The following is a 27,320-nucleotide window of genomic DNA, read 5'->3' on the forward strand; positions in this document are numbered from 1 at the left end:
GGTCCAGGCCGGGCTGAGGGCCCCCCCAACCCCCGAGTGTGCACAAATTTGTGCACCGGGCCTCTAGTATAATATAATATCCAGTACTACCTACCATCATGTTTGATTACTTTCCACCTGCCCCTGTGTCTATCATGGTCAATGCTCAGTCTTCTTCTATATTGCTGTTCACACAGCAAAGAATTGTAGAGAATGACAAAACTTGATGGAATAACTTACAGTGTAGAAGGTTGTCTGATGAGGTCTGAGATCTGCTTCGACAGCTGGTGAGAACTCCGAACCATCATGCTATGTAAGGTGGCGGGGTGCTGTGGAATGTTGATGCTGATAGCTCCGACTTTGAACACAGCAGCGTTGTTCGTCTTCAACCCTCTCTGGGCACTGTAGAGGGCCTGGGACTTGGCGATACTGCATTTCACTACAGTTCTAGCAACAGGAAAGGAGGACTATTAAAATATAGCCAAGTAAAGATAAATTTTGAAAAGTAGTATTATTGAGAGCAAGACAAGTGCTTTTAAGTTACTCATTGAACTAAACACATTAATATTTTTTTCATGTGTTTAAATCATACATTGAATAAGTATTCTATAAATATTGAAATACATTTATTTTACAATGTTTGCTAGACACACCAAATATTCTATTTTAATACAGACTTTATAGAAGAACATATGTCTGGGATCTTGTGTAAGTAAAAGCATGAACACTGACACATTACATACATGCAACACAAAATTCCATTTTCACTTTTTTTCTCCATTCAGAACTCCACTATTCTCCTCCAACTTATTTTAGGATCTATACAACCACTAAGAAAGCACAAACACTGAACATGAAAAGATAAAAATGCAATATACTTCTTAAAATCTAAACAAATTAATAATCATCTAATATATTAAAATATACTAAGAGAAATTAACAGGAAGGAAGAAATTAACTTGAATTTTCTATTTTCAGTGAGTAACAAAGAAATGACAGAAGTCAATTCATAACAAGTAACTACTACTTATTTAAAAACTGCGACGCTTTACTGATATAGACATAAAGCAGAAATATTCTCTCTCTTGATCTCTTATACTCTCTTTCCCGTGGCTAGAACAGTACCCTGAATGTGATAAGCACTCACTGAATCTTGTGAAATGAATGAGCAGAAAGAAGTACAGCAGAAGAATGGCTCTCAACACGGCAACTATGGAATTACGCAGATAGCATGTGATAGGTCACATGTGCAGAAACCATGACAAAGCAGTCGTTGGCATACAATGGAAAGGTGCCTGTCAATCAACTGCACCAGGAAAGGCCCAGATAGTAAAAAGATGGCCTCTAACATAAATGCTATCTTTCAAATGAGCAAAGGATTCTTGAAAAATAAATAGATTTAGCAAAGCACTCCGTGATGAAAGGGAAACAATAAATCCTCTCCAGCTACTATGACTACTAAAGTGGATTTACTGGTAGTTTTTTTTTTCAATACCTATTAAAATGGCATTAATATGGAAGAGTGATTTCTAGAAAACAATAATTTCTCTAATTTAAAATTAGTGAATTTATTCTTTTTTAGTACTTCTAATTGGCTGATAAAGAGATATAGATCACATTAATCTCAACAAAGGGCTGGTAATTGATATTTTGTCTATGGCCTGTTATCATTATGCAATGAAACAAATCTCACCAAGTATGATAATCTTACCAGAATGGAACTTAATATACAGATTCAAATATTTATTCAACATATTCAAATTTTACAGAAAATGCCCAAAGAAATAACCAGTGCTAAGTAACACATTAATTTGTCACAGTGATAAGACTCATGTGATGAATATTTTTAAATATAGCACTCAATATAGCTCACTACTACAAAATATCAGATATACATGAGTCAAATCAAGGCAATCAAAATACAGAAGCACATATAGAAAAGTCATATATAAAATCTGTCAACAGAGCAATAAACACTCCTCATCTTAAAACAGGACCATAAGGTTGAGATGTGTAGATATTTTCAATGTTAGTTTTAATAATTATTTTTGCAATTAGTGAAAAATCTTTTGCAAAGTGAAACACTTTGGCTTTTACTATCACATCAAACATTAACAAGGATATGTGATAATATAAATTTTGACAGTAACATGTCTAAAAAGAGCACAAGCAATGCACACCTACAGTGCTACAATCTTTCAACAACAAAGCAAAAAGGTAGCCGTTACCTGTGTGTTTGCTGAATACCAGTAAGCTTTAATCTACAAAAGGGTCTATGTTAAAACTACAAAATAATAACTAACTACATACATTCACAGCCATGCAGATAACATTATCCTTAAAACTATTCAGTGCTATGTTAATCACAAAGTCCATGAAAAAGAATAATATGACATACAGAAACTCTTGTTTGGCTGTGCTTGTAGGAGATGTAGGAAAATCCTCCAGTCTACAGATGAAGATTCAAGAGGAAGCAGGAAACAAAAAGGAAGCAGATAAGCATTCATGCATAAATCAGTTACAACATGACCGATCATCTGGAAAGCTTTTCTTATTTCCCACTTTTACAATTTTCCTTCAAAGAACCTTTTAAACTACTTTTTTAGTTCTGTTTCCTTTTCTTTGAAATTGGAAATAAAAAGCCAAAGAATAAGTCCAGGAACACTTAACACTACTAGAATCTAGCAGTGAGTAATAACTTTTATTTTTCAAATATAAAAGTTAAGGGATCTTTCCTATGATTTTTTTTCCTAAAGGCAAAAAAAAAAAATCAACTATCTAATACTTAGAAAGTCTGTTCGATAAATATGCTTTTGCAAGTTTAGAGACTATTTATGCCCTTCTCTTAAAACAGCGGTTGTCAACCTGTGGGTCGCGACCCCTTTGGCGGTCGAACGACCCTTTCACAGGGGTCGCCTAAGACCATCCTGCATATCAGATATTTACATTACGATTCATAACAGTAGCAACATTACAGTTATGAAGTAGCAACGAAAATAATTTTATGGTTGGGTCACAACATGAGGAACTGTATTTAAAGGGCCAGAAGGTTGAGAACCACTGTCTTAAAAGCTAATAGAAAATGGAGACAAGGAATCCAATAGGACAGTAAATAAAACACATAGGACATGTAAAGAAATTTATTTTACTTTCTGAATAGGTTGGTGAGCATGGTACTTTAATTTCGTCAACAGGGGATGTGGAGCCGGAGGTCTGTGAGGACTGTGTACAGAAGCAACACGGTGAGGTGCCAGAAGGTGGGATTCAGGCCTCTCTTCCTTCTTACTGTACCATCTGAAGCATTTTAGGCAAACACTTTGATCTTTCTGAATCTTAATTTATTGTTCCCTGAGGGGGATAAAGCCACCCTAGGTCACAGAATTGTAAATAATCTATGAGACTCCACAGTATGTGCTTCTTAAGATAACAGTTGTTACATGAGAGCCCTTCTCCCACAGTGAATGATCAGGAAAGATCTTGTCTCTCCCAACTACTGGATTTCCTGGTCTTTTGAAAGACTTCTTAAGAAATACAAACTGGAACATTCAGGCAGCTAATATAAAATATGTTCTCTTTCATTCCAAGGTTTCAGGTCCAAATTCTCCAGCAAGACTTACACATCTATTTCAGGAAATATTCCCCCATATAGCTATCACATTAAAATATGTTTAAAATATTATTAATAGACCTGTAACTAGCCAATCTATGACTAATGTGTAATTTTTACAATGCTGAACCAAATCCCCTATTTAGTCAGTAATTAACATGATAGAGGCTTTCTAGGACCATTGTAGGACATATATATCTAGTTATAACCTTAAAAGCAAATTCTCAAAATCTAACCTAAGCACATTTTATAATTTTAACATAAAACTGCTCCATTGAAAGGAAATTAGGAATGAAGGTCTGTAATCCCAAATTGTGTGAACCAAGTAAATGTTTTAATGTATTGATAATAGATGAGTAATCTGAATATCATGTGTAAAGGTAATAATTCTAAACAGATCCAAGAATAGAACTTATAAGGGAAAAGGACAGTCAAAAGAAAAGTGATATGGATTGTCATCCTATATAATAAAAGCCTAATATGCTAAGTGTCTGGTCGTCTGGTCATCCATTCAACCAATCAAAGCATAATATACTAATGATATGCTAAGGCCACTCAACCACTTGCTATGACGTGCACTAACCACCAGGGGGCAGATGCTCTGACTAGTAGGTTAGCTTGCTGCTGGGGTCCGGCCGATTGGGACTGAGCGAGACGGGCCAGACATGCCCTGGAGCCCTCCTACGGTCCTTCCCTAGCCCTATTGTGGGTGGGAAGTAATCAACCAAAGACCATCCTATATAATAAAAGGATAATATGCAAATCGACCAAATGATGGAACGACTGGTTGCTATGACACGCACTGACCACCAGGGGACAGACACTCAACACAGGAGCTTCCCCCTGGTGGTCAGTGCGCTCCCACAGGGGGAGCACCGCTCAGCCAGAAGCCCAGCTCACAACTGGCAAGCACAGCCGCGGTGACGGGAGCTTCTCCCACCTCCGTGGCAGCGCTAAGGATGTCTGACCACCAACTTAGGCCTGCTCTCCAGAGGGTGTGGGCCTAAGCAATCAGTCGGACATCCCCCAAGGGCTCCCAGACTGCAAGAGGGCACAGGCGGAGCTGAAGGTCCCCACCCCACCCCCAACCCTGAGTGCATGAATTTTGTGCACCGGGCCTCTAGTCGTCACTATAAGAAGCTTACCTATACTATTAGAAGGGTCTCTAAGGCATTACAGTAAAATTGTTTAACTGCAAAAATGGCAAGAGGAAGTTTTAAAACCCAACATGAATATGGGTAATGATTGCTTAACATAAAACCAAGACAGTCTATATCCTTTGACTATAATTTTGTTTTATTTAACTATTTGAATTGTGCCAGCTTTTGCATCTTATGTTTAACCAAAATTTGCACTAGTAATCATTTTTCTTGATACATAATCTTACAATGTCCCAGGAGTCTACTTTTAAAGAGGGGTGAAGGAGGTAGTAAAACCACTTTCAGAAAGGCAAAATCACTTTTCTAAAACATTTCATTGTGTGATATTCTTAATGACAGAAATCATAATATCTGAAACATTAAGTATATAAATTTCAAAATTCAGCAAGTGTGGGATTTATCCAATGAATTTTAAGTTTCCTATAAACTATAACAAACAAATTTAAGAATAAAAATCAATACACTTACTGTATATTTGGTGTGATCCCTTCAAGCAGCACAATATTAACCCCACCAATATGCGCAGTGGCACATGTCTCAGTCATCTTTTGATGTAAAACATCTTAAATGTGATGAAAAATAATTATATGAATTATAATAATTACACTTCATATTAAATTTGCATTTTACTCATAAAATGTTCAGTGACAAAAGATAATTTTAAAGTTACATAAAATTTAAACTATTTTGAAACTACTTTTTAAAATTTCCTTGAAGTTTTATTTCTGTGTTCATGTATACATATATGTATATAATATGTTAAAATTGGAATAATACTAAATATTCAGTTTAACATGCCAATCATGCAGTACAGAGCCTAAAGGGCATTAAATAGCCTAATGACATTTTAAATCTCAGAAGTAATACTTAGTGCAGAACATTTGGAAATTTTTATAAAATAAAAATAGGAAAAAGAAACTACATAAATTAACTCTCTGATCTACCTGGAAGTTTGGTTTTCTAGAACAACTGCCAAACAGGAATTGGGGAGATGGAGTCAGTTTTCAGAAAAGCATCAGCAATATGGGAACGTGCCATACCTTTCATCTTCTCCTTCAGTGTGAAGCTGCCATGAATCCTCTTCAGCTCGGACTCCATTGTGAGCCCACCGATGTCCGCCTCCAGGTGTGTGCGGTTCACCATGCCGATCCCGAACACGATCAGGGTGACATGCTGGGGCTCCGCTGTCACCAAGCTGCGCTTCCTCTGCGTTTTTGTCACACTGTTATTGTCCTGTTCATTCTCAAACACCACTTTACAGGTTGGCTCTGTCGGGCTCCGAACGCCTTCATAAGTAAACAGAAACACACAAGTTTAGACATGAAAACTGCGGAATGAAAGGACACTTATTTCTCTTTCCTTCCTTTTCCTGACCAGCTCTCCTCCTCCTCTTCCCTACCAAAATGACTTTTAAAGTATTTCTACATCTTCCCTTGGTCACACTGAAAGCAAACAGTCATTGACAGCAGGTGTGTGTGGCTCTACCAGAGCACCTTGCACAAGGTTAGAGAGGGTGGGAAATGGGGCACAGGAGTTCTGACCACATGACTATTCTCTCCTGACTGCCAACTGCTGTGCATCTCAATTATCCACTCATCACATGAAAAAAAACCTCATGAGCCCTAGCCAGTTTGGCTCAGTGATAGAGCATCAGCGTGGGGACCAAAGAGTCCCGGGTTTGATTCTGATCAGGGGCATGTACCTTGGTTGCAGGCTCCTCCCTGGCCCAGGCCCTGGTCAGGGCACGTGCAGGAGGCAACCAATGGATATGTCTCTCTCACATGGATGTTCCTCTCTGTCTTTCCCTCTCTCTTCCACTCTCTCTAAAAGATCAATGGAGAAATATCCTCGAGTGAGGATTAACAAAACAAAAAAAGAAAACATCATGAACAACCTGAAGCCTTTCTTAGTATGTTTGCAATTCTAAACAGCAATTTAAAAAATATGAAACATCCATTACCTGCTGGTCCAAATGCGTCTGAAGATTTTTCCAGTATTCCTGTTGGATCAGAGATGAGAGAATAGAAGTTCAGCAGTTTGTACATGTTCTGCCAGCACTCGGCAGAGGGTTCACTCTGCTCTGACACGGTAATGGAGTCAGAGTCATCCATGGGGATCGCCATGTGATCCACCACGTCCTTGGAGCCTTTCCTAGACACTTTGGAGGTTCTTCTCTCAGATCTTCCCAATGAGTTTTTGTTTCGAGATTCCTTTTTGTTATTCTCAGGGTTGGTCCGTTTGTTCTTTGCATTATTTACTCTGGTGCCACCATTAAGACTTCCTCTGGAACTGCGGCTGAAGTCAGAGGAGCGGAAATCCCGATGTTTTCTGGTTCTAAAGGTAGGTGTTGGCGAAGCTGATCCAGCTGTGTATCTGCTCAGTTTAATGTCAGTCTGAGTCGCTTTGATGTCATCTATCATTGTACTGAACTGATGAATGAGACGAACCAAAGCCATGTCCACGTGCTGGCTTATAGACTGACAGGAAATGGTGAAGTTGCAGTGGAAGGTATTGTAGTAACGCTTGTTAAGATCATGGAAAGAAAGAGCGTTGGTGGAGTTCTGAGGGGTGCACACAGACTTTTCCATCATGACTGCACTGATGCTAAAGGTTTCCAACATTAATGCCGGTTTGAACTCAAGTGGAGGAAGATTCACATGACCTTGCCTAAAAATGTGAAAACAAATGACAAGGTTTTTATTTTCTCTTTTCTAGACTGTACAATCTTTATTAATTTATTAGCAAAATAATCTCCAAGATAATATGTTTATAAGTCATTTAAATACTTTTCAGCATGAAATCAAGTAGTTTACTTTTTTCACTAAGTCAACTTTTTATAAGTTGACTAGTCAAAATTAGCCTTATGTTAATGATTTCAGTGAAGAGATAAAACAATTTTTCTTGCCAACGATGTTATACCACACTGATGATTCCAATGTGAAGGGATTTGTTATCATAGTTTAAATAACACCAGTTCCCTAACAACATGGTTCAAAATTTACTGCGAACAATTGCATAAAGCACAAACTTGCTGCTAGCTCTTCAGTCCATGAGTCACTACATAAATAACGGACAGGCATCGTGATCAGTGACCAATCATATCACTTTGTCAAAGTCTGTCAGTGATTGGTCAATGCACATTTGTTATGCATTCACACCCAGACAGGGAAGCATATAGTGTGTTGCCTCCTTGTGACATTAAAAAAAAAAAAAGATTATGATAATCGAACAGGGAATTGTACAGCAAGGATAAAAATGCAGCAATAAAACAAAAAAAAATTATAAGGCTGGTAGTGAAATTCAGTTAAATGTAAATGGAGCTATAGAAGAAACAGCTGACCATGGAGATGTTGCCACTTCGCTGTTCTAGAAACTAGATATGCAGCCAAAGGAGCGCAGGGAAGTCACACTTATTGGCATGAAGAGGAAACTGGTTGCAACAAAAAGGATGAGGAGCCCTGACCGGTTTGGCTCAGTGGATAGAGCGTCGGCCTGCGGACTGAAGGGTCCCAGGTTTGATTCCAGTCAAGGGCATGTACCTTGGTTGCAGGCACATCCCCAGTAGGGAGTGTGCAGGAGGCAGCTGATCGATGTTTCTCTCTCATCGATGTTTCCAACTCTCTATCCCTCTCCCTTCCTCTCTGTAAAAAAAATCAATGAAATATATTTAAAAAAAAAAAAAAAGGATGAGGACAACCAGGAGGAAGTGATTCTGGCAAAAAAATACACAGTAAAAGGAACTTGTGACAATGCTACATGACATTAAAATGCAAAGGATAAAATGTTGGAAACTGGTCAATACTTAGTGAAGTAGGACATTTTGCCAAGGCACAGAAAAGGTGCTCATTCTTTATTGTGAATCACATGACAAGAAGGCAAGAACTATTCAAACCACCCTTTGATGAGTCTTACAGAAGGAAATTTAATTTCAAAATATTCTCAATTACAATGTACTAAATATTAATTTTACTATATTTATCATTTTCTATATATTTATAATAAACAGTAAGAAAGATTTTAATTTTTTGACATTTTGTAAGATCTAAAAACAAAAGTAATCCTAATAATCATTAAGGTTTTTAGCTTGAACAGTCATTGCTTGGTACCACACAATGTGAAAAGCAAGGACTTTCTTCTTTTAATAGAAAAGACTGCAATTGCCATGTTCCTGTGTCATTAGAAAATCCTCGAATATTTAAACCTAAAACAAACTAAAAGAAGGCTCTATTTATCTACACAGAATTGTCATGAAATTTTTAAAGCCAATTTTGTTAAATTATTTAAAATTTTAAGTAGAGTATTTCAAATGAAAAATATATTTCACTTAGCTCTATGTTAGATACATGTGCATTTTACTTTCATTTTACCTTGCAAAAGCACAAATTGGATGAAACCAAGCATGTCACAAACAACCTCATGTCAGAAAGGCTACCTATGTCCATATTCTATTATTCCCATACACTTTAGCAAGATCTACCCAAAGTAAAATTCAAGTTCTCAAAATATTAGACAAATCTTATTAGTAGGCATATTACTTCCTATACAAACAGTGAAGAAACTGAAGAACTATCCATGACAATAAAGAATGATAGTAAAAGATGATTCTTAACTCTCTCCACTCTACATTTGGCATTCCTGTGTCTTTGTTTCTGATGGCTAGCCTCTGTATGACCTCTATTCTGTTCCTAATAGAAAATACCACCTGCGACAAGTCAACTCAGAAAGGAGGCCAGGAATAAATTCTAAATAAAAGGTACAAAATTAAAATCCATAAGATCATAAAAATTTAACTAGTGCAACAGTAAATAAATTCTACGTGTCTACATCACCACATGTATGTGGCTCACTCTCATGGATGTGCTAACATGGTTCAAAAAGAGGCCTAAAAACAGGCCTCATAACCTGTTAATGTGGCTACTATTTTGGTTAAATGGAAATTGTCTTCTCATTAAGATACTAAAATTAATTTCTCATTACCATGAGAAGGAAGCAAAGTTAAAAACAAACAGGTATTATTACCCTTGTACAAAATTTTACATGAAAACAACAATAACACAAGACACCTTCTTGCCCTTTTGCTTTTTCTCTCCTTGGCTGTGTCTGAGTCCACGATATCTGCTCGGAGACAGTCCAGTGTCCCTGAAAATGAAAGGTGTTCGCCAAAGTACATGCGGTAGCACAGTGGCATCGCATCCTGGGACTGAATCCCTGTGTGACTCAGAAGAGGCTTGAAAACAACCTAAAAGACATAACACATTCATATTGGTGCAATTTATATAATTCATCATTTACTGCAGCGTTTTTTCTTATCCTACCCCAGTACATATGTGTAGGGTGAAACACAAAAAGGTCTTCTGTAATAAATATAATCTAATTATACTTAACCTGTTAATGCCTGTGGCCCACTCTCCCACTTGCCTCTGGTCACTTGAAGAACTAAAAAGATTTCAAAGATTTTGCTTTGTACTCTCCATATTTAAGCCATTAAATAAGACTTTCATAATATTTCCTCTTTACCTTATCAAAGCCACAGCCATCTAAGCCTCATTACCACGTGTGAACTGTTTCAGTAACTCATCTTTTCACCTTGTTTCTCTAACTCAATCCATTTAGCACATTGCTGCCCATGTCTAGTTCTTGTCACATTATTTCTCTGCTCTAAAATCTTCAATGGCTCCCCACTGCTCATTCAAAGAAAGTCTTATCATAGCACTGAACACAATAGGATATGATTAAATTTATCTTTCTAGTCATGATATTTAGCCAATCTGTATCTCCAAATAATGTTACCATATAAGATAAACAACTATGCCACTCTTCTGTTTAATGACTATAGATCAGTGATGGCGAACCTATGACACGCGTGTCAGAGGTGACACGCGAACTCATTTTTTTGGTTGATTTTTCTTTGTTAAATGGCATTTAAATATATAAAATAAATATCAAAAATATAAGTCTTTGTTTTACTATGGTTGCAAATATCAAAAAATTTCTATATGTGACACGGCACCAGAGTTAAGTTAGGGTTTTCCAAAATGCTGACACGCCGAGCTCAAAAGGTTCGCCATCACTGCTATAGATGCTTAATTAGCCCATGTCCTTTTTGAAAGCTCCTCCTTTTTTGCATGAAGGCTTTGGTAGACAAGCACAGAACAAAGGTTTTCACTAAATTCCAAGGTGAATTAGAGATGCTTCAGCTGCTCAGTGTTGCCTAAGAGGATTTCAACAACTGGGAGGAACAGGCTGGCTCACCTGGGCGTCAGCCAGCTGAACCGCAGGAAAACCTTGGTTGGCTTCTTCTACACCTGCCACATCATCCTGACTCATACTGTGCTGAGAAGGGGTCCCATCCAGAGTGTTCTGGTCACTAGACAAGATGGTGTTGAAATCTGAGGCTGAGGGTATTGTGGGAAGATTGGGCACAACACCTAACAGGAGAAATGTTCAAGAATGAAATCTAAAGTATTGGAAAATAAAAGGCATAAAGGGGCACGGCGAAGTAAACTTACAAAGCCTGTATGGAACAGTATTACCAGACCATTTAAATTAAAGAGAAAAAGTAGCACTTTTAGGTTATTTTACAGATGTGATTAATAAAAAGTGAAATTAAGCTAAATTTTTAGAAAATATCCGTTGTCCTCATACATGAAGTCTTCATGACAGCCAGCCAGCCCAGAATATATAGACTTCTGCATCTGGAAGAGCCTCTGCCATCCCCTCAGCTGGGCACCCAGAAGCAGAGGTGCAGAAAGCAGCTGGGCCACAGAAAGCAGCAAGAGGAGGCAGACTATCATGCCCCAAGTAGCACATACAAACTTCCTCCCAATGACCTTCCCCGAGGTGGAACGACAATAATTGGCACTTTCTTTCCTCTTCCTCCCTTTCTTCTTTAACCTCCAGACAAAGGGCCTCTGATAGACAGGAAATGTTCCTTTCTGGCTCTCCTGAAACTTAAACTGTGCAACAGGGAAACCAGCCCCAGCAAAGTGCTGACACGGGCAAACACATTCTTCCATCTTCTTCAGCTAAGGCTGACACTGAGGACTAAGGTACAGTTAGAATTCATCACCTGCTCACCACTTCACTCCAGGTTCAAAAATGGTCCACACACCAGCAACAAAAAGGACTAAGTAGTCATGTGTCAACCACTTTTCATAATTTCGTATTTTCTGTCTGAACAGAATTTACTAGCTATCCCAATAGCTGTTACACAGATTAATTTTAGCTGCCTTCGATGACTAGAATCAAGGGCTACCTCACATATTCTTTTTCTTAAAAAATTGTTTACTAAAAAACAAACAAATATATGTCTAGTAAATTTGAACACACACACACACAAAATAGAAGAGATGACTCCACTTTTACTTCAGGAGATAGCCACCAATCCTTCCTTGTGAATTCCCTACTAGTCTTCTTGCTACTTATACATATTCTTTTAAAAATTTATAAATTGCCCTGATTTATTTCTCTCCTTGAGGGCAAGAACCTTACTTTATTCTTCTTAGTACTCCCTTAGATTTAATTAAATATTTAAGTAACGACAAAGAGCATAAGAATGCGAGTTATTATGTCCCAGAGAAATCTGGATAAACTGAAAATACTTTCTGTGTTGTAAGTATACGATGTTGTAATTATACACTGTATTTTTTATTTACCTCCTTTTGGTGTTTTGAAATTAAACCAGCCACATTAAATGGAAGTTTTAAATTCTTTAAATTATAGACGCTCTCGCGCTTGACTTTCCACAGAAACATTGAGTGACTGCTTATGACTCCCTCAGCTGCTAAATTATCAAAGGCAGTTCATAAATGGGTCAATTTCAACTAAAACAATACTTAAGCATTTGAGATTTTTTTAATCATTCTCTGAAAAACAGGATTTTGCAATAACTTAACAGGTGCCCCTTAGATGGTTAAGCAAAATAATGTGACAAGTCCATACCTGTTGGAAGACTGTTGTGCCCTGACTTTGTGACAGGAGATTCCTGCACCACGCTTCCTCGATTACCCACCGCATTGGACATCCAGTTATAGAAACTCACAGATGATGGCTCAGATAGCAAGGGGTGTTCAGATAACATATCTGTAGCCACTGTATTTCCTGAAAATAAAGTTTTACTGAGTATAATATTACTTATGTACTAAGGAGGAGAAAATGTGATTTATGTAATTTTTTTGAAAAGTCACATTAAAATACCTATATATGCAGATGTTTTCAAATTCATAGTATGACATTGGTATTTGGATATTAAGGCACTAATAAATAACTTATTTATAATACCATGGAAAAATTCATTTTTTGTCTGGTCTAGACATCAACCCACATCACACCTTGGCTGTCAAATGCTACAATTTAAAAATGCAAACTAAGGGCAAGAAGATACTAACCTGTTACAAAGAGAAGTTTCCCAAAATACTCTCTCAGAGATAAGTTGCAATATGAAAGATTAGTTATGCATCCAAAGTATATATCTAAAAATCTTAAACCTTTTTTTTTTTTTAATTCTCCCACAGAAGTAAACTTGTAATTGTCAAAACCAAGGCCACACCTGTTCTCGTCAGGGAGTTACTTTTCACAGCTGCACTGCTCCTTTGAGGAGTGCCCTCCAGGAGGTTGTGCAAGCTTGGGAAGCTCCCAGTCAGGTAGCTGAGCAGGCTCTCCTTCCGTGGACTCTCCTTCACTGGCATCCCAACACGGCCCACATGCACTGGAGAATCCGTGGCGGTGTCTCCACTGGTGTAGCTCAGGGAGTGGTATGGGTGGATGCCCTGCAGAGAAACCACACAGGCTCTTCCTTACACACACAAATGTGACGGCTGAGAACTACAACTGCTGTTACCCTTGCCATTACTGCTTACTACGGTTCACTCAATACCAAACAAAACAACATCACTGAAAACATAAAACAGCCTCACTCAAACTGTATATTGATCATGCACAATTATAAGATGATCAATATTCTCAATATTGTATTTTATTTAATATTCAATAAGTTTAAAAGAGAGCCCTAAGGCCTGATAGTTAAAGTAGTCCTTATTCAATATTAATTACTACTGATGATATAATTTTCAAAGAAATGTGCACACTAAAAGTTACTAATCATGTTAATTTCAATGTAAAAATACTACTTTTACTAAATTTAAATCTTTAGGGTGGACACCTAATAGTTGAATTTGAGATGGCAAAAGTTAGGTATTCTCTGCAAGTCTAACTAACACTAACTAAAAACAGTAATAATGAACCTTTATCTTTAATGCAGAGTCACTGTGGGTGTGAGTCTTGGAGAGTTTCCTCATTATCTCAGCGCCAGTCACAGGCCCAGAGCCGCTGGGGGGAGGTCGGCTGGCTGTTCCTTCCAGCAGCATCGTGTGCTCGCTGACTGTGGCTGAAATCAGTGAAAAGAGTGAGTGAAAAGGGCTGCGATTGTCAGACATGCTCCTTAAGCATCAACTCCAGTGTTCTTGGTGGTGGCTCTACTCTCAGCCGTAGATATTCCTTGACAAGTTCATTGTGGAATCTTCTGTAATATTCACTCCTTTTTAAATTTTTATGTTACTCTTCCAACTCCAATCTTCTCACTAAGTCTCAAAAAAGGAATAAACAGCTTCTATTCAATCTCAAATATGCCACCCAAATGGTAAGAGACCAAAAACCAATTCAACTCAGCTCAAGAGAGCACAGAATTTTCACAGATTAACACAGGCATTTGTAGATAATTAATTAAAAGGGATAGTTACTACACTATTCTTTCAACTTTTGTACAGACTTGAAATTTATCAAAATAAATAATAAAATCCAGCCTATTACTCATAAAACATTCATTTCTTAAATATAATTTAAAAATGTTTGAAAACCAAAAAGAAAAACTGGGTAAAGGATTATATATCAATTAGAGGCTCAGTGCACAAAATTCGTACACAGTAGGGTCCCTAGGCCTGGCTTGCGATCAGGGCCATTGGGGCCTTCCGGCTGCTGGCCAGGGCCTTCCTTCCCTGGCTGCTGGCTGCCAGCTGGGGCCTTCCTTTGTTCCACGCCACCCCCTGGTGGTCAGCGCACATCATAGCGAGCAATCGAACTCCTGGTCTCCCGGTCAATCTCCCAAGGGGACAATTTGCATATTAGCCTTTTTTATATATAGATGTTCTGAAAGCTCTAATTTTAAGACTGCTTTCTTTGCCCATGGTACTTCTAATATTTTTTCAAATTATCATAAGATAAATTGCAGTGCATAGTACATTTCATAATAATAATAATAATAATAATTAAACTTTGAAAAAGCATTAAAGTATGTATAGGGTGGGGCAAAAGTCAGTTTACAGTTGTATGTGAAACATGGAGTTTATGCCTGCATTATTAATTTTCCATACAAAGAGCTATGACACCCGCCCCCCCCTTTGTGCCCAACCTATACACTGTGAAACACAGGGGTACTGCCTGTGTTCTGGCACAGCCATCAGGCTCTCAGAATCTGAGGCTGAGCACAGGCCTCCAAATATTACATAAACTCAGATCTGAACAAGCACTGAGTAAAATTCAAAGGCTCCTTTAAAGGCACAGGACAAGTAGAGAGGTGTGACATCTCTGGTGGGAAAGTTTACTATTATAAAATGCATGGTGCCAGATCACTTTGAGAAGACCTTCTTTCTCACTGCAATGTACACATTTACTGTAATTACCATGATATTATGTGTTGCTGAGGTTTTTGAGATCATATTTAGAAGACTATGCTTTTTAATTAAGCAGTGACCCAGAGGTTGATTAATTGCTATCATACCACAGTTATTTATCAATCATTGTAATTTATTTTTACCTTATTCAGTGAGTACCTCAATACCAAACATAAATATTTATTCTTTAAATATAAAAAAATAATAAAATAAAGGCACAGGGCAAGATGATAAAGAGATAGATATAATTTTTAAATAGAGGTTAATGTGATTAACTCAAAATATTCTAGTTATACAAAGATATCTGTTGTTTAGACTGGATAGGTTAGGAGAAGAAGTCTACTATATTTCACAAAATTAAACTTGAGAATCAAATCTGTATGAGATTCCAACATTATTAGCATTTAATTTGGACTAATACAAACCATACTTATATAATTAAACCATGACAATTGAAATATCAAATTTGGGACACAAATCATTAAAATTATCACATGTACTAGGTTACCAAGTGCATAATAACTAGCTAAAATATTTACAAAATTACCTGCATCAAATTCAAATTCTGCTCCATCAGCACTGGTATCACTTTGAAGACCACCTCCATTGTCCAGCCCAAAGCCATCTTCGTGTTCATGGTCCACAGCTGCTTGGGGCTTCACGGGCTGAGCTGGCCGATGTAAGTTGACTCCTTTAAAGGTTGGTGTCACCACAATGAACTTCATCCACTGCCTTGCCAGGGCAACTAACCCTTTCTTTAAGGTTACCAAGGCAGGAAGTCCATCACCCTGTAACAACAATGATGTGGTTAGAAGTCACCTTACTATATAATAACAGTTACCATTTAAGTGCTTTGCATATATTTATTCATTTAACTCTCATAACCCCCACTGGGAAATGAGGAAACCAGAATTTATATGTTAAGTAATTTGTCCAAGGTTACACAAGAAAGTCAGTGTTTCGAGCTGACAACAGAACTCAATCTCTAAACACAAGGTTGCTTCTCCTGTCATGAACAGCACAGCAGCTCCAGGGAAATAAAACTAAATGCAGGTACAAGACTGGGGTTCTTCTGAAGAAGCATTCAATCCACTTTATCTTTTGCCAATTGAAGAATCAAATGTATTTTGAACAACCTGGAATATTCATTAAGCAAAAAGGGAATGAAATTATTCCCTCCAGAGATTATTTTTAGCATTAAAAATAATAAATTTCTATAGGTAAATGCTGGATATAGCTGGATTTGTAACTGCTTTGAAAGTTAAATGTATTACTAACAATGATAAAATTTAGAATATATTTGATTTCACATGGTTATGATTGTAAGAAAGAAAACTTGGCTCTTTTTCCTATTAGAGCCTTAGCCTGAGGAGAAAATATCCAACTCCTGTCCATCCCCTTTCCTACGATTCCCTGTGTTAGAAGAACCTCATTTACTTTCTGCACCTGCCCTTTCATTCCCAGGCTCAAGTGGTCCTTCCTCTTAATGGAAAGCATACCTGGGCAGAGCACCCATGGAAATGAAGTCATTCTCTCTGTTCCCGTCTCTGCCTACGGCATCATGGGTAAGTTAGCCTCACATTGGGGACTCCCAGTCCTCAACTCTCAGGTGGCAGTAGAAACTAGAAACTCTACCAGCCTCAGGCCAAGTACCTTTTTTATATCCATGACTTACGGGAGATTCTGGCATTGGAGGTAAATAGGAGCTTGACTGGCCATTACCAATATGGATACATTGACCACTAATTTGGCTTCAGATTCTCATGTATTCTCTATTGACCAGAGCTTGGCGAGGAGAAGGAAGCTCCTCCAGTTCTACACCCCTAGGTATGTGTCACCTTCTGAAGTGCTTTTCAAGGGGCAGAGATAGTATATTTATTTTGTACAATTACATAATATCCCCCCATCACAAATGAGTCCTTATTTTATTAAACATTGCTATGATATTTGACTCTAGTGATTACTCTCTTACTCGCAACTCACTATACTTTGGCTTCCAGACATTCTTTCCTGGCTCTCCTTTCCCTCCTCAGCACTCTATGTACCTCCATCCACCTTCCCCACCTATTTAATATTGGTATTCTTCTGGGATCCATCCTTGACCGGGTTCTTACTCAACCCTCCATCCCTAGAAGTCTCATCCACGTCAACAGCTTTTAACACCTTCATGTTGTCAACTCCCAAATCATTAATCTGAGCCTGCTGTTGTCTATGAGCCTGTATTTCTAACCACATTTCTCCTCTGGACTTCCCATATGCATCTCAAATCCTGCAGGTCAATGGTTCCTCAACAGAACAGAGGCTACTTCAGAGCTAACACATGGTTTCAGTCACTCACCATTGTAGCATCCTCGATGGTGGAGTAATTTGCCTGGTGCAGGTAGTGGTGGAGTATATTACACAGTAAACAAGAAGGGTTTTCTTGGAGAAAGCGAGCCAGTTTTGTAAGTCTGTTGTATTTACTTCTTAGGGGAAAATGCATACTTTTATTCTGAAACAAAGCAAAGATAACAGGCTTACAATGATGTATTAAAGATAGTACAAATGAAAGGCATCCAGTCACTAAGTACTCACAAGTTAGATGTTTCCCAACAATGATAAATGGTCAGGATCGTCTTCAATAAATTCTGTATCTCCATGTATTGTTGAAGACTTACCTCTAGCGCTTCAGTCATGATGCATCCCATCACAGCACAGAGTCTCAGCGTTCCCTCTGTTTCCAATTTGTTCAAGGACGACTTGAGCTGGTCAACAGGAACGAGCCACGCACCCACCGCGGGGGTCGCAGTGCTTAAGAGGTTTAGCTGCCTTCAGATTTATTTTAGAAAATTATAAAAACGAGCGTCAAGATTTTATTTTATTTCAAATGATCTTCCATCTCTACTGTTCTTAGCAGCTATTTTATTTAGGCAAATTACTTTTCCTTTTGACCACCAGATAAATTATGAAGATATAACTTCATAATTCATGATATTCAGAGAACAGATAATAGAAAAGAAAAAATATTAAAAAGCTTATTAGAGGTGAAAAAAATAAGTTAATGGCAGGGTGACATGTGAAAGTAAAACTAAGCCCTAGAAAAGAAAAATGGTCAAACAAGCTGACAATAAGGAGAGTCTGAGGTAGGAAAGATGGGGAAGAGGTGGCAGCCCTCATATTAGATATATCCAAAAAGTAATTCAAAACATGCATGAAACAGAACTGCATGCCATTTAAATAAAGAAACACCAAGCGACAGTAGTACACTTTTCAGACTTTTTACCTAGAAAATGCATGAGTGGGAGACCTCACGTTGGTGGGAGCTGCGAAACTAAACCAAATCTCCTGGATGGTCAGCTTCATGCTGCAGGAATCGGGAGGTGGCGGCATAAGAGGCACATCTTTCTTCAAATCATCAGATTCAACTCCTTCATCCTAAATAATAGAACACCCAAAACTTTTTGTTTAGGGGCATTAAGTTATTTTTTCTAGATGAGGAAAGTGAGAGAAAGAGGTAACTTGCCAGAAGCCACACAACTCTTGAGCAGAGTGGGTGGTAGAATTAAGGTCTTCTGCCTCCTATTGCAATCAATTTCCTTTTCCATTTAACAGAATATTTCAAACTTCCAAATAAAGAGCCATAATAAATACTATTGTAACACATTTTCAAATAACACTCTACAAAAAATTCTTATGTTATCTTACATGCTATTATCTAAAGCTATATTGAGAAATGGGAATATCTTTTAGAGGTGTAATCACCAACCTTCAAAATGTAGGCAGGTAAGAAGCATGATATTAAAAAAAAAAGTCTCCTGCCTTTTACATCTACTTAAAGTCTCTGGATTCAGTTTGAGATATCATTGGTCAATGTATGCATGCATATAAGCATAACTAATGGACATAAGACACTGGGGGGTAAGGGAGGGCAGGGGATTGTCAAGGGCAGGGGGAAAAAAAGGACACATATGTAATACCCTTTGTAATACTTTTAGCAAAAAAAATAAATAAATAAAAATTAATTTAAAAAAAAGAGATATCATTGGTCAAGATAAAGAAAAGACTGGCATTTTCTTGTGTGGTGATTAAGGAATGAATACACACAAAACACCTGTGAGTCCTAAGTGTTACAGAACAATGTGAACTATAGGCCTCAGTGATTTTAAAGTCAGCAGGCACTACATATAAGTCCACACTCCCTTATTTGCAATTCTAAAATCCATGACATTCTGAAATAAGCCAGTCAGAGAAAGATAAGTACCACATGATCTCACTTATATGTGGAATCTAATGAACCAAATAAACTGAGGATCAAAAATAGACCCAGAGACATAGAAGCTTGAACAGACTGTTGAACCTCAGAGGGAAGCCAGGGGAAGGTGGGTGGGAAGAGATCAACCAATGAACTTGTATGCATATATGCATAACCCGTGGACACAGACAATGGGGTGGTGAGGGTCTGGGGGAGGAAGGTATGGAAGAGGGTTGGAAAAGGTTAATGGGGGGAAAAGGAGGACCTATGTAATATTTTCAACAATAAAGATTAAAAAAATAAAATCTAATATTTTTCTGTAAATGTGGCATCAAAACCTAATCTGAACTGATGAGAAGCTATTTACCCCACACCTGGTATTTTTATTAAAATTGCTGGCTGCAGAAATATTTAAGTATTTCAAGATAAAGCTGCCTCAGATTCCATTAGGAGTCTATGTAACATATAGTACACATACATTACCAAGTTCTCACTGTGTGATAGACACTGAGTTAAGCCTTTCCTGTGTACTGTCTCCTCCAATCTTCACAACTTTAGAAGAGCAATGTCCTTACAATACTCCTTTATAGATGAAGAAACTCGGGAAAGGGAAAATAATTTGCCCCAGGTCACCAATCAGTGACACAACTCTTTAGTAATCTAGAATTTTAAATATTTTCATTATTGCTGTTCCTATACTCATCACTATGAAATTCTACCCTAATAAAAATAATAAATGAGTGACACTGAAGGTATTCTTCAGGACCCTAAATGAAACTGGCAGATATTGACAAAAATATTAAGAACTTACATGAAATATTACCAGTAACAAAACTAATTATTTAAAAAGTGATTCTGCTAAAATCATTCAAACAACATAAAAACAAAGCCTGCTTTTTTGAAATTCTATTAATTCATTAATTCAGCAGATATTTTAAGTGCCTAATATGAACACAGTATTATGCTAGGTACTATGATAGATATAAACATATTTAGGCATTGGTGCCTACAAAAATTATACTCTAGTACAGTGGTTCTCAACCTTCCTAATGCCACAACCCTTTAATACAGTTCCTCATGTTGTGGTGACCCCCAATTTCATTGTTACAAATTGAATTAAAGCATAGGGATTAATCACAAAAACAATATGTAATTATATATGTGTTTCCCGATGGTTTTAGGCTACCCCTGTGAAAGGGTCGTTCGACCCCCAAAGGGGTTGCGACCCACAGGTTGAGAACCGCTGCTCTAGTAGAAGTGTAATCATCAAAATGCCTTGACTTAAGCAAAATCCAAACTACAAAAAGACAAGCAAATATACTTCAGAAGTTAATTTTGAGTTGGTACGTCATTTTCTATGTTATGTTTCCAAAGCATTATTATTAGAAACCTGCTCATGTTTCCAAAGCATTATTACCAACCTGCTCATCGGAAACAGAATTTCCATTTAAGTCTGAAGAAGGGCTTGTTCGATCACAAGGAAGATTATCATCAGAGACGTCGGTGTTATAGCCACTGCCGGTCGGAGAATCAGAAGAATTATTGGATGTCAGCACTCCACCCCCTTCTGTGACACTAGCTTTGCCCATCGTTCCAAAAGTATTATACAAAACAGCACCGGACTGTCTTCCTCCTATATAAATACGAGAATGTATTTATTAAAACACTCGGTATCTCAGTGATGTACTCTACTGTATCCATAAAGATAAAAATTAAAATCTCACAAAGACCCCTTTTATTCTCACCAAAACTTGCCCTTATCTATAAATATACAACTACTATTATTATTATATAGGACTAAATCTAAAAGTCTTATACACAAGTCAGCCTTCATATTTTAATATATTACTCAATAATGTATAAGAAAACACACATAATTGTAAGTCAGACTCTGTCTCACTGAATAAAGGATTTGAAATATTTTCATCCTAAATGGTAAAGCTCTGCTAATCAAAGATCCAGTTTCCAAAGACACAAGCTTTCAAAAGCTGGGTGGCTTTGACTTGAGCCAAGACTGCTCTGCTCAGACACTGAGGTTTTTACATGTCTAGATGCTCTGCTAGTTTTGGATCACACAATGGAGGAATCGGGATGGGGCATCCACCCCTGGTGAATAATCCCAGCTACCACACTTTCAGCTTGAATTTGCTGATTCAGACTATTGAAAGTCATGAGTGTAAAGCATTTCAGCAACGTGGGGCCAATTTGTACCCACTTACGCAGAATTATTTTTTAAAAACCTACCTTTTATGGTTAAATTTTCAAGTCCACATTCAAACATTATCCAACCCCATTTTTCTTGGCTGGGACCCATTCGAGTTATATCCGGAATAGCTTGCTGGTCAGTCTCATCCACAAAAGTAAACTCATCCAGCTCTTCCAGAGTAAATAAGACTTTGGACTTCTCGAAGGGAATCGCAGTGATGGCACAGGTGCCGATATCTATCACCAAAAGAGAACAAAACCACCACTTTTAAAGATAGAGGTTTTATATATTTTTAAAACAAACAATGTAAACATTTGGCACAGTGGTTACGATCAAAAGATATCTTAGTCAAAAAGAAAAATAAACAAATGAACCAACTCAAAAATAATGCTGCCTAACTTTGTACTGCTTACAAATTGCCAGAATCACATTGAAGTAAGGGGGGGAAAGATGAATCCAGAATTAACAAATAATTGCCCAAAGGCAGAATGGATTCATTTCTGAAAGATTACATGGTACTCTAAAAATCTAAAGCTAAAAAGCTTCTGCATAATTCAGCTTCATAATACACTATTTTTAAATACTTTCTCATCATTTTATAAAATAAAAAATTATTTTAATTATCCAGCTTTAGAAAAAACATTATTTTCTAATACAATAACAGCATTTACTAAAAAATGGCTTTATGCTAACATATCCTATATAACTACAATTCATCACAGTCATTGCAATATTTCACTGCTTACCAAATGCAATGTAGAAATGAACATCCCAAGTTCCTGGCATTATTTTCTTACTTCTTACCTTACTTTTTAAAATTTCTCTGATTATAGTTAATGAATACAGAAAAACATAACAAAAAAGATTTTAAAAAAACACTGGTAAATTTATCATCCATAGATAACTGGCTTATTACATTCGGAGTAAGTTTCCTTCTAGCTATTTAGAGATCATTTTACAAACCCAGCTTTGTTCCCAATTTTTATGCAACAGTAACCATGATAATTTCAACTCATTAAAAATTATTATTGTTAAAATTATTTTAATAGCTATGAAATATTCCACCAAGAAAATACTATACTTTACATTTATATTTTATCTGTCTAATTCCATGAACTTATTCTGAAATATTGTATTAGGTGAGGACTTAACTTGAATTTATACATTTTTTTGATTAGGTAATACACTCACTTAAAGAGTACAAAGGGTTCACAGTAAAACCCCAAGACATACACTTCCCCTCCCTACAGGTAACATATGTCATTAGATTTATTGAGTATCTTTTCAAAGATATCTTATGTACCTATAAGCAAAGACATTTTTTTTTTTTCCTACAACTTTACACAATGATCTCCTTAAAATTTCTTTAGGAGTTTTGTCTTTGGTAAGTTCTATCTGGGTAGTGTCCCTTTCAAAATTATATTTAGTTACTGCCTGCAGTCTATACAACACCAAAGTACAAACTGGCTAACAGTGCAAACTACAGAACTGAGGATAAATCTTTTTCTATACAAGCTGCTGTATTCTGCACCAGTGTTAGGACTACAGAACTCAGGGAGTCGGGAACAATCTCTTTCTCTGGAAAGCCTTGAGAAAGCCTCAGCAGTTACACAGACCCAGAACACAGACAGCCGTTATGGAACCTTCAGAGCCTACATAATACAGTGAGCAAATTCAAGGAAATGACTTGCTCATTCGGGACTCGTCACCTATCCCAGATGGAGATTAGCATAGCAACCATATCAATTAAGACTAATAAACTCATTTCTTTCTGGATTGAATCTCTGACAATCTGAGATCACTTAGCCTCTAAATGAGCACAGGCACAGAGTTTTGTCAAAAATACTGAAATGGTATGTGACGTGTCTAGTGTTCTCTCTTACCTCACCAGGGACTCTAAGAAGCATAGCCATGGCTATCACTCTTGTTGCTGCTGTATTTTACAGACTTGGTTATCTACTTTTGATATTGTAATTAATAATTTTCAATAAAGTTGTGCCAACAGAACAATTTAAAAAAGTAAGAAAGACTATAAAGACCAGACTCTCTAATGAGCAGCAGACATAATGAAGAAATCAGATGGGTTCCTAATTTGGGGCCATATCACTTTCTTCCCTACCAAAGTTTACCTTCTGTTCTACATAGAATGTGAATAAGGAATAGTTAAATACTATGTGTTTAATATAGTGCAGAAAATACCTTTCTTTTAAACTACTAAAAGTGTAGCAATATTCAAAGGAAAAGAATGTTTTCTTTTGCAAAATCCTCTTATATTTATACATGCCACAGAAAAAATATTTGTTGTAAAATCCTACCTTTTGTATCAAGACCCCTGAGTTGCCCATGAACTCGATGAATGTTTAACTTGGCAGCAATTTCTTTGCCTTTTTCTGCTCCGGTGTTTGATCTGAGAGATCCAGACGACTGTGGCTGCATTTTAGAGGCGTGGACATACCTATCAAACTGTGATGTCCGACCAGGTTCAGTGTTGTTTGAAATCTCTTCAACCACACCTCTTCACAGAAAAGAGAGAGAGTATGATTAACATTTAAACATTTAAACAGTTCAGGAACAACATTTAATTAATAAGTGGCCTAAAAAAAACATTCCAGCCTGGCCAGTATGGCTCAATGATTGAACATCAACTTATGAACTAGGAGGTCATGGTTCGGTTCCCGGTCAGGGCACATGCCCAGGTTGCGGGTTTGATCCCCAGTAGGGGGTGTGGAGGAGGCAGCCTACCAAAGATTCTCATCATTGATATTTCTAGCCCTCTCTCCCTCTCCCTTTCTCTCTCTGAAATCAATAAAAAACATTTTTTAAAAACGGAAACATTCCACTGCTTTAATTAAACCAATATTCATAACAAATTCTTCAGTGTTTACTAAAATATAGTATGAATAAAAACAGTACAAACTTTCAAATACCTACAAAACAAGATTTGAAATTCCAATACCAGTTTTATGTATTAAGAAGATTATTAAGGCCTGCTTTTCCATCCAGCAAGATAATCATGGCTCAAATTAATGAAATCTTTTTTACCTGTTCATACGAACTTGTGTAGCAATTCTGTCAAAACACAATGCAACCAGAGACATGTGAGTCATGCTTCTACTGGAAGCTGTACTTGGAGATTCTTCCACTGAGGCTTGTAACAAACATAAGTTTACCTAACACAGAAAATGGCATAAATGTCATTGAAAAGTAAAAATTATCAAATATAAGATACACAGAAAAATGGCAAAGCTACTATTAGGAATAGTGTATCTAAGTGTCTGAGAGTTATGAAGACAAAGCTTACAAATATAGAATCTCATAAAATAATTGTAATTAAATTCTTACTGGATGAATCTAGTATAACTTGCCCAATATTCTACTTAAGTAAACTTATTTACATTATGTTAATTTTTACATTCAGTCATCGAGGGAATAAAATATATGTCCTCTTCTTTCAGAAAATTTTTTTTAAAATATTAAATTGTTACCTTTGGTATGCTGACATTAGCTTGAAGACCTTTAATTGTCACATTATCTTGTTTCATGATAAGATCTGTCTGTGCTTGTCCTTGGTTAGTCATTCCTATGGTAGTGTGCTCAGTTTTTGTTCCTCTAACATCTTGTTTGGAAGATAACTAAAAAGAGTGCAAGTAGAATTATTATTTCACAAACATTTCATAATTTCCACATCATCTGCAACAGCAACCTGCTCATTCACTCTGCTCTTTATGCCCATGGGTATGCCAGCTGCCATTGGGTTAGCACCCCTAGTCTTAAAGTTCAAACAGGTTGGCAGCTTCAGTATATATTTTGAATAAGTGGATCACTAAAAACAATCAGCCTCACTTGTACTTTGCCTCTGGGCCCTGGTCCAAATATGACCCAGATAAATTTGAAAGTCAAGTGGAGAGTCACCAAAAGAGCACCAGGAAGTGACTACTAAGAAATGGCTTCGCGCTTGGACCATGGCATAAATGGAATACGACACACCAGAGGGCAGTGACTTGGCTCATTGAGGTGAACAAAAATAATCTCAAAAATATTAGGAGACAAGTTATCTAATCATAGAGGAAAGTCAAAATAATATGCAGCTTGCTTTCTTAGAAAACAAATGCACCAGTCCTAGAGAGCGCTTGTTCACTTGGGACCAACACTCTTTAGGAAAGGCCTGAAATTAAGCTACTTTCTGAAAAAAAAAAAAAAATAAAGCCACATTTTAATAAATAGTTGACTACTATTTAATCTATAGCATAGTTCTATATGGAGCCACTGACATATAAAGACTGTTTAGAAATGTCCATGTGTTCCAATTTAAATAACTAATAAAAATTTAATACATTCCATTTTTTCAAGTTTGAATATTATATGCACATGAAGAATATTCAGTTTGCCATACTTTACTGGATAAAAAATTCTTACATTTTCTGAGAAGGTAGTCCTGCTATTTTGCATAGCTTCCCTGAGGACCTTGGCATGAAGGTCATCCACAATTGCAGCTGGATGGCGGATGTGAGCATAATGAACCATCGCTTCGATATACCTGCAGGAGGAGAAACAGAAAATGAGAAACTTTAGTTTATTGAATCTGTTCCATTACATTACATTCTAGAGTTTATTCATGTTCGTTTTGTCTCCCTAAATAAACTAGATAATAGTAATATCAAACATAATAATTAGGTACTGGGTATGTGATCATTTTATGCTCATCAGCCCAAAAGCAAAAAAAATGAAAACTATAATGCAATATAATTCTTATAATATTGCAATATAATTATTTGGACTGAAAAGTAACAAATGATAACTAAGTGAAACAGACATTTTTAAACATATCTTCATTTTTGTTCAATCAAATAGCCATCATCAACATTCTTCTTTATGAACATACTAGAGGCCTGGTACACTAAATTCATGCTTGGGAGGGGGTTCCCTCATCCTGGCCTGCGCCCTCTCGCAATCCGGGACCTCTCGGGGGATGTCGGGCCTAAATCAGCAGTCGGATATCCCTCTCACAATCCAGGACGCTGCATGCACCAATGACCATACTTTTCATACAGGTCAAAGGCATCTTGCTATTGTATGGGCAGCTACATTTTTTTGCCCTGATTAATAAAAGTAGTACATAACATGATTCTTCTGAGGCAGTAGTACCATTTCCCCCATCTTATGGGTGGAAAAACTAAAGCAGAGAGAATTGGCTTTGTCACACAGTTATAACTGTCAGAATCAGGGCTGACCACAAAATGTGCAAGCCAGAGTCCATGCATGTCATCGCTGCATCATCCTGTTTTTTCAGTGTTAGAGTAGCCTTAATTTTTAAATCTAAGAGACTGTTCCCAATATATAGGATAGGGTCCCTAGGCCTGGCTGGCAATCAGGGCCATCTGTGGGGCAACCAGTAGGCAGGGCCGTTGGGGGGCCCCCACTGGCACCCACCTTGGCTGGAGACCTGGCACTGCCTGCTCGCCGGCCCCGC

General features: G+C 37.2%; 1 protein-coding gene across 10 annotated transcripts in view; it reads right to left on the bottom strand.

Annotated features, from left to right (window-relative positions):
• Window positions 1-27,320, bottom strand: part of KIAA1109 (KIAA1109 ortholog) — a 157,701-nt gene that overhangs the window by 64,193 nt on the left and 66,188 nt on the right. For 9 of the 10 annotated variants that reach the window (XM_014539037.1, XM_014539038.1, XM_014539041.1 and 6 more), the window contains 20 exons: window positions 26,267-26,387; window positions 25,336-25,482; window positions 24,893-25,020; window positions 24,166-24,365; window positions 21,889-22,086; window positions 21,066-21,277; window positions 18,676-18,827; window positions 18,071-18,221; window positions 17,752-17,904; window positions 15,961-16,201; window positions 13,989-14,131; window positions 13,295-13,514; window positions 12,688-12,846; window positions 10,999-11,174; window positions 9,810-9,985; window positions 6,707-7,413; window positions 5,787-6,032; window positions 5,215-5,308; window positions 2,378-2,428; window positions 220-426 (listed from right to left, as the gene is read on the bottom strand). In XM_014539037.1, the coding sequence (XP_014394523.1) occupies window positions 220-426; window positions 2,378-2,428; window positions 5,215-5,308; window positions 5,787-6,032; window positions 6,707-7,413; window positions 9,810-9,985; window positions 10,999-11,174; window positions 12,688-12,846; window positions 13,295-13,514; window positions 13,989-14,131; window positions 15,961-16,201; window positions 17,752-17,904; window positions 18,071-18,221; window positions 18,676-18,827; window positions 21,066-21,277; window positions 21,889-22,086; window positions 24,166-24,365; window positions 24,893-25,020; window positions 25,336-25,482; window positions 26,267-26,387 (3,882 nt within the window). The remainder of the gene's footprint in view (window positions 1-219; window positions 427-2,377; window positions 2,429-5,214; window positions 5,309-5,786; window positions 6,033-6,706; window positions 7,414-9,809; window positions 9,986-10,998; window positions 11,175-12,687; window positions 12,847-13,294; window positions 13,515-13,988; window positions 14,132-15,960; window positions 16,202-17,751; window positions 17,905-18,070; window positions 18,222-18,675; window positions 18,828-21,065; window positions 21,278-21,888; window positions 22,087-24,165; window positions 24,366-24,892; window positions 25,021-25,335; window positions 25,483-26,266; window positions 26,388-27,320) is intronic. The other variant, XM_014539039.1, reaches the window with a different exon arrangement.

The sequence above is a fragment of the Myotis brandtii genome, unplaced genomic scaffold, assembly GCF_000412655.1.
Source record: "Myotis brandtii unplaced genomic scaffold, ASM41265v1 scaffold208, whole genome shotgun sequence".
Lineage (NCBI taxonomy): Eukaryota > Metazoa > Chordata > Mammalia > Chiroptera > Vespertilionidae > Myotis > Myotis brandtii.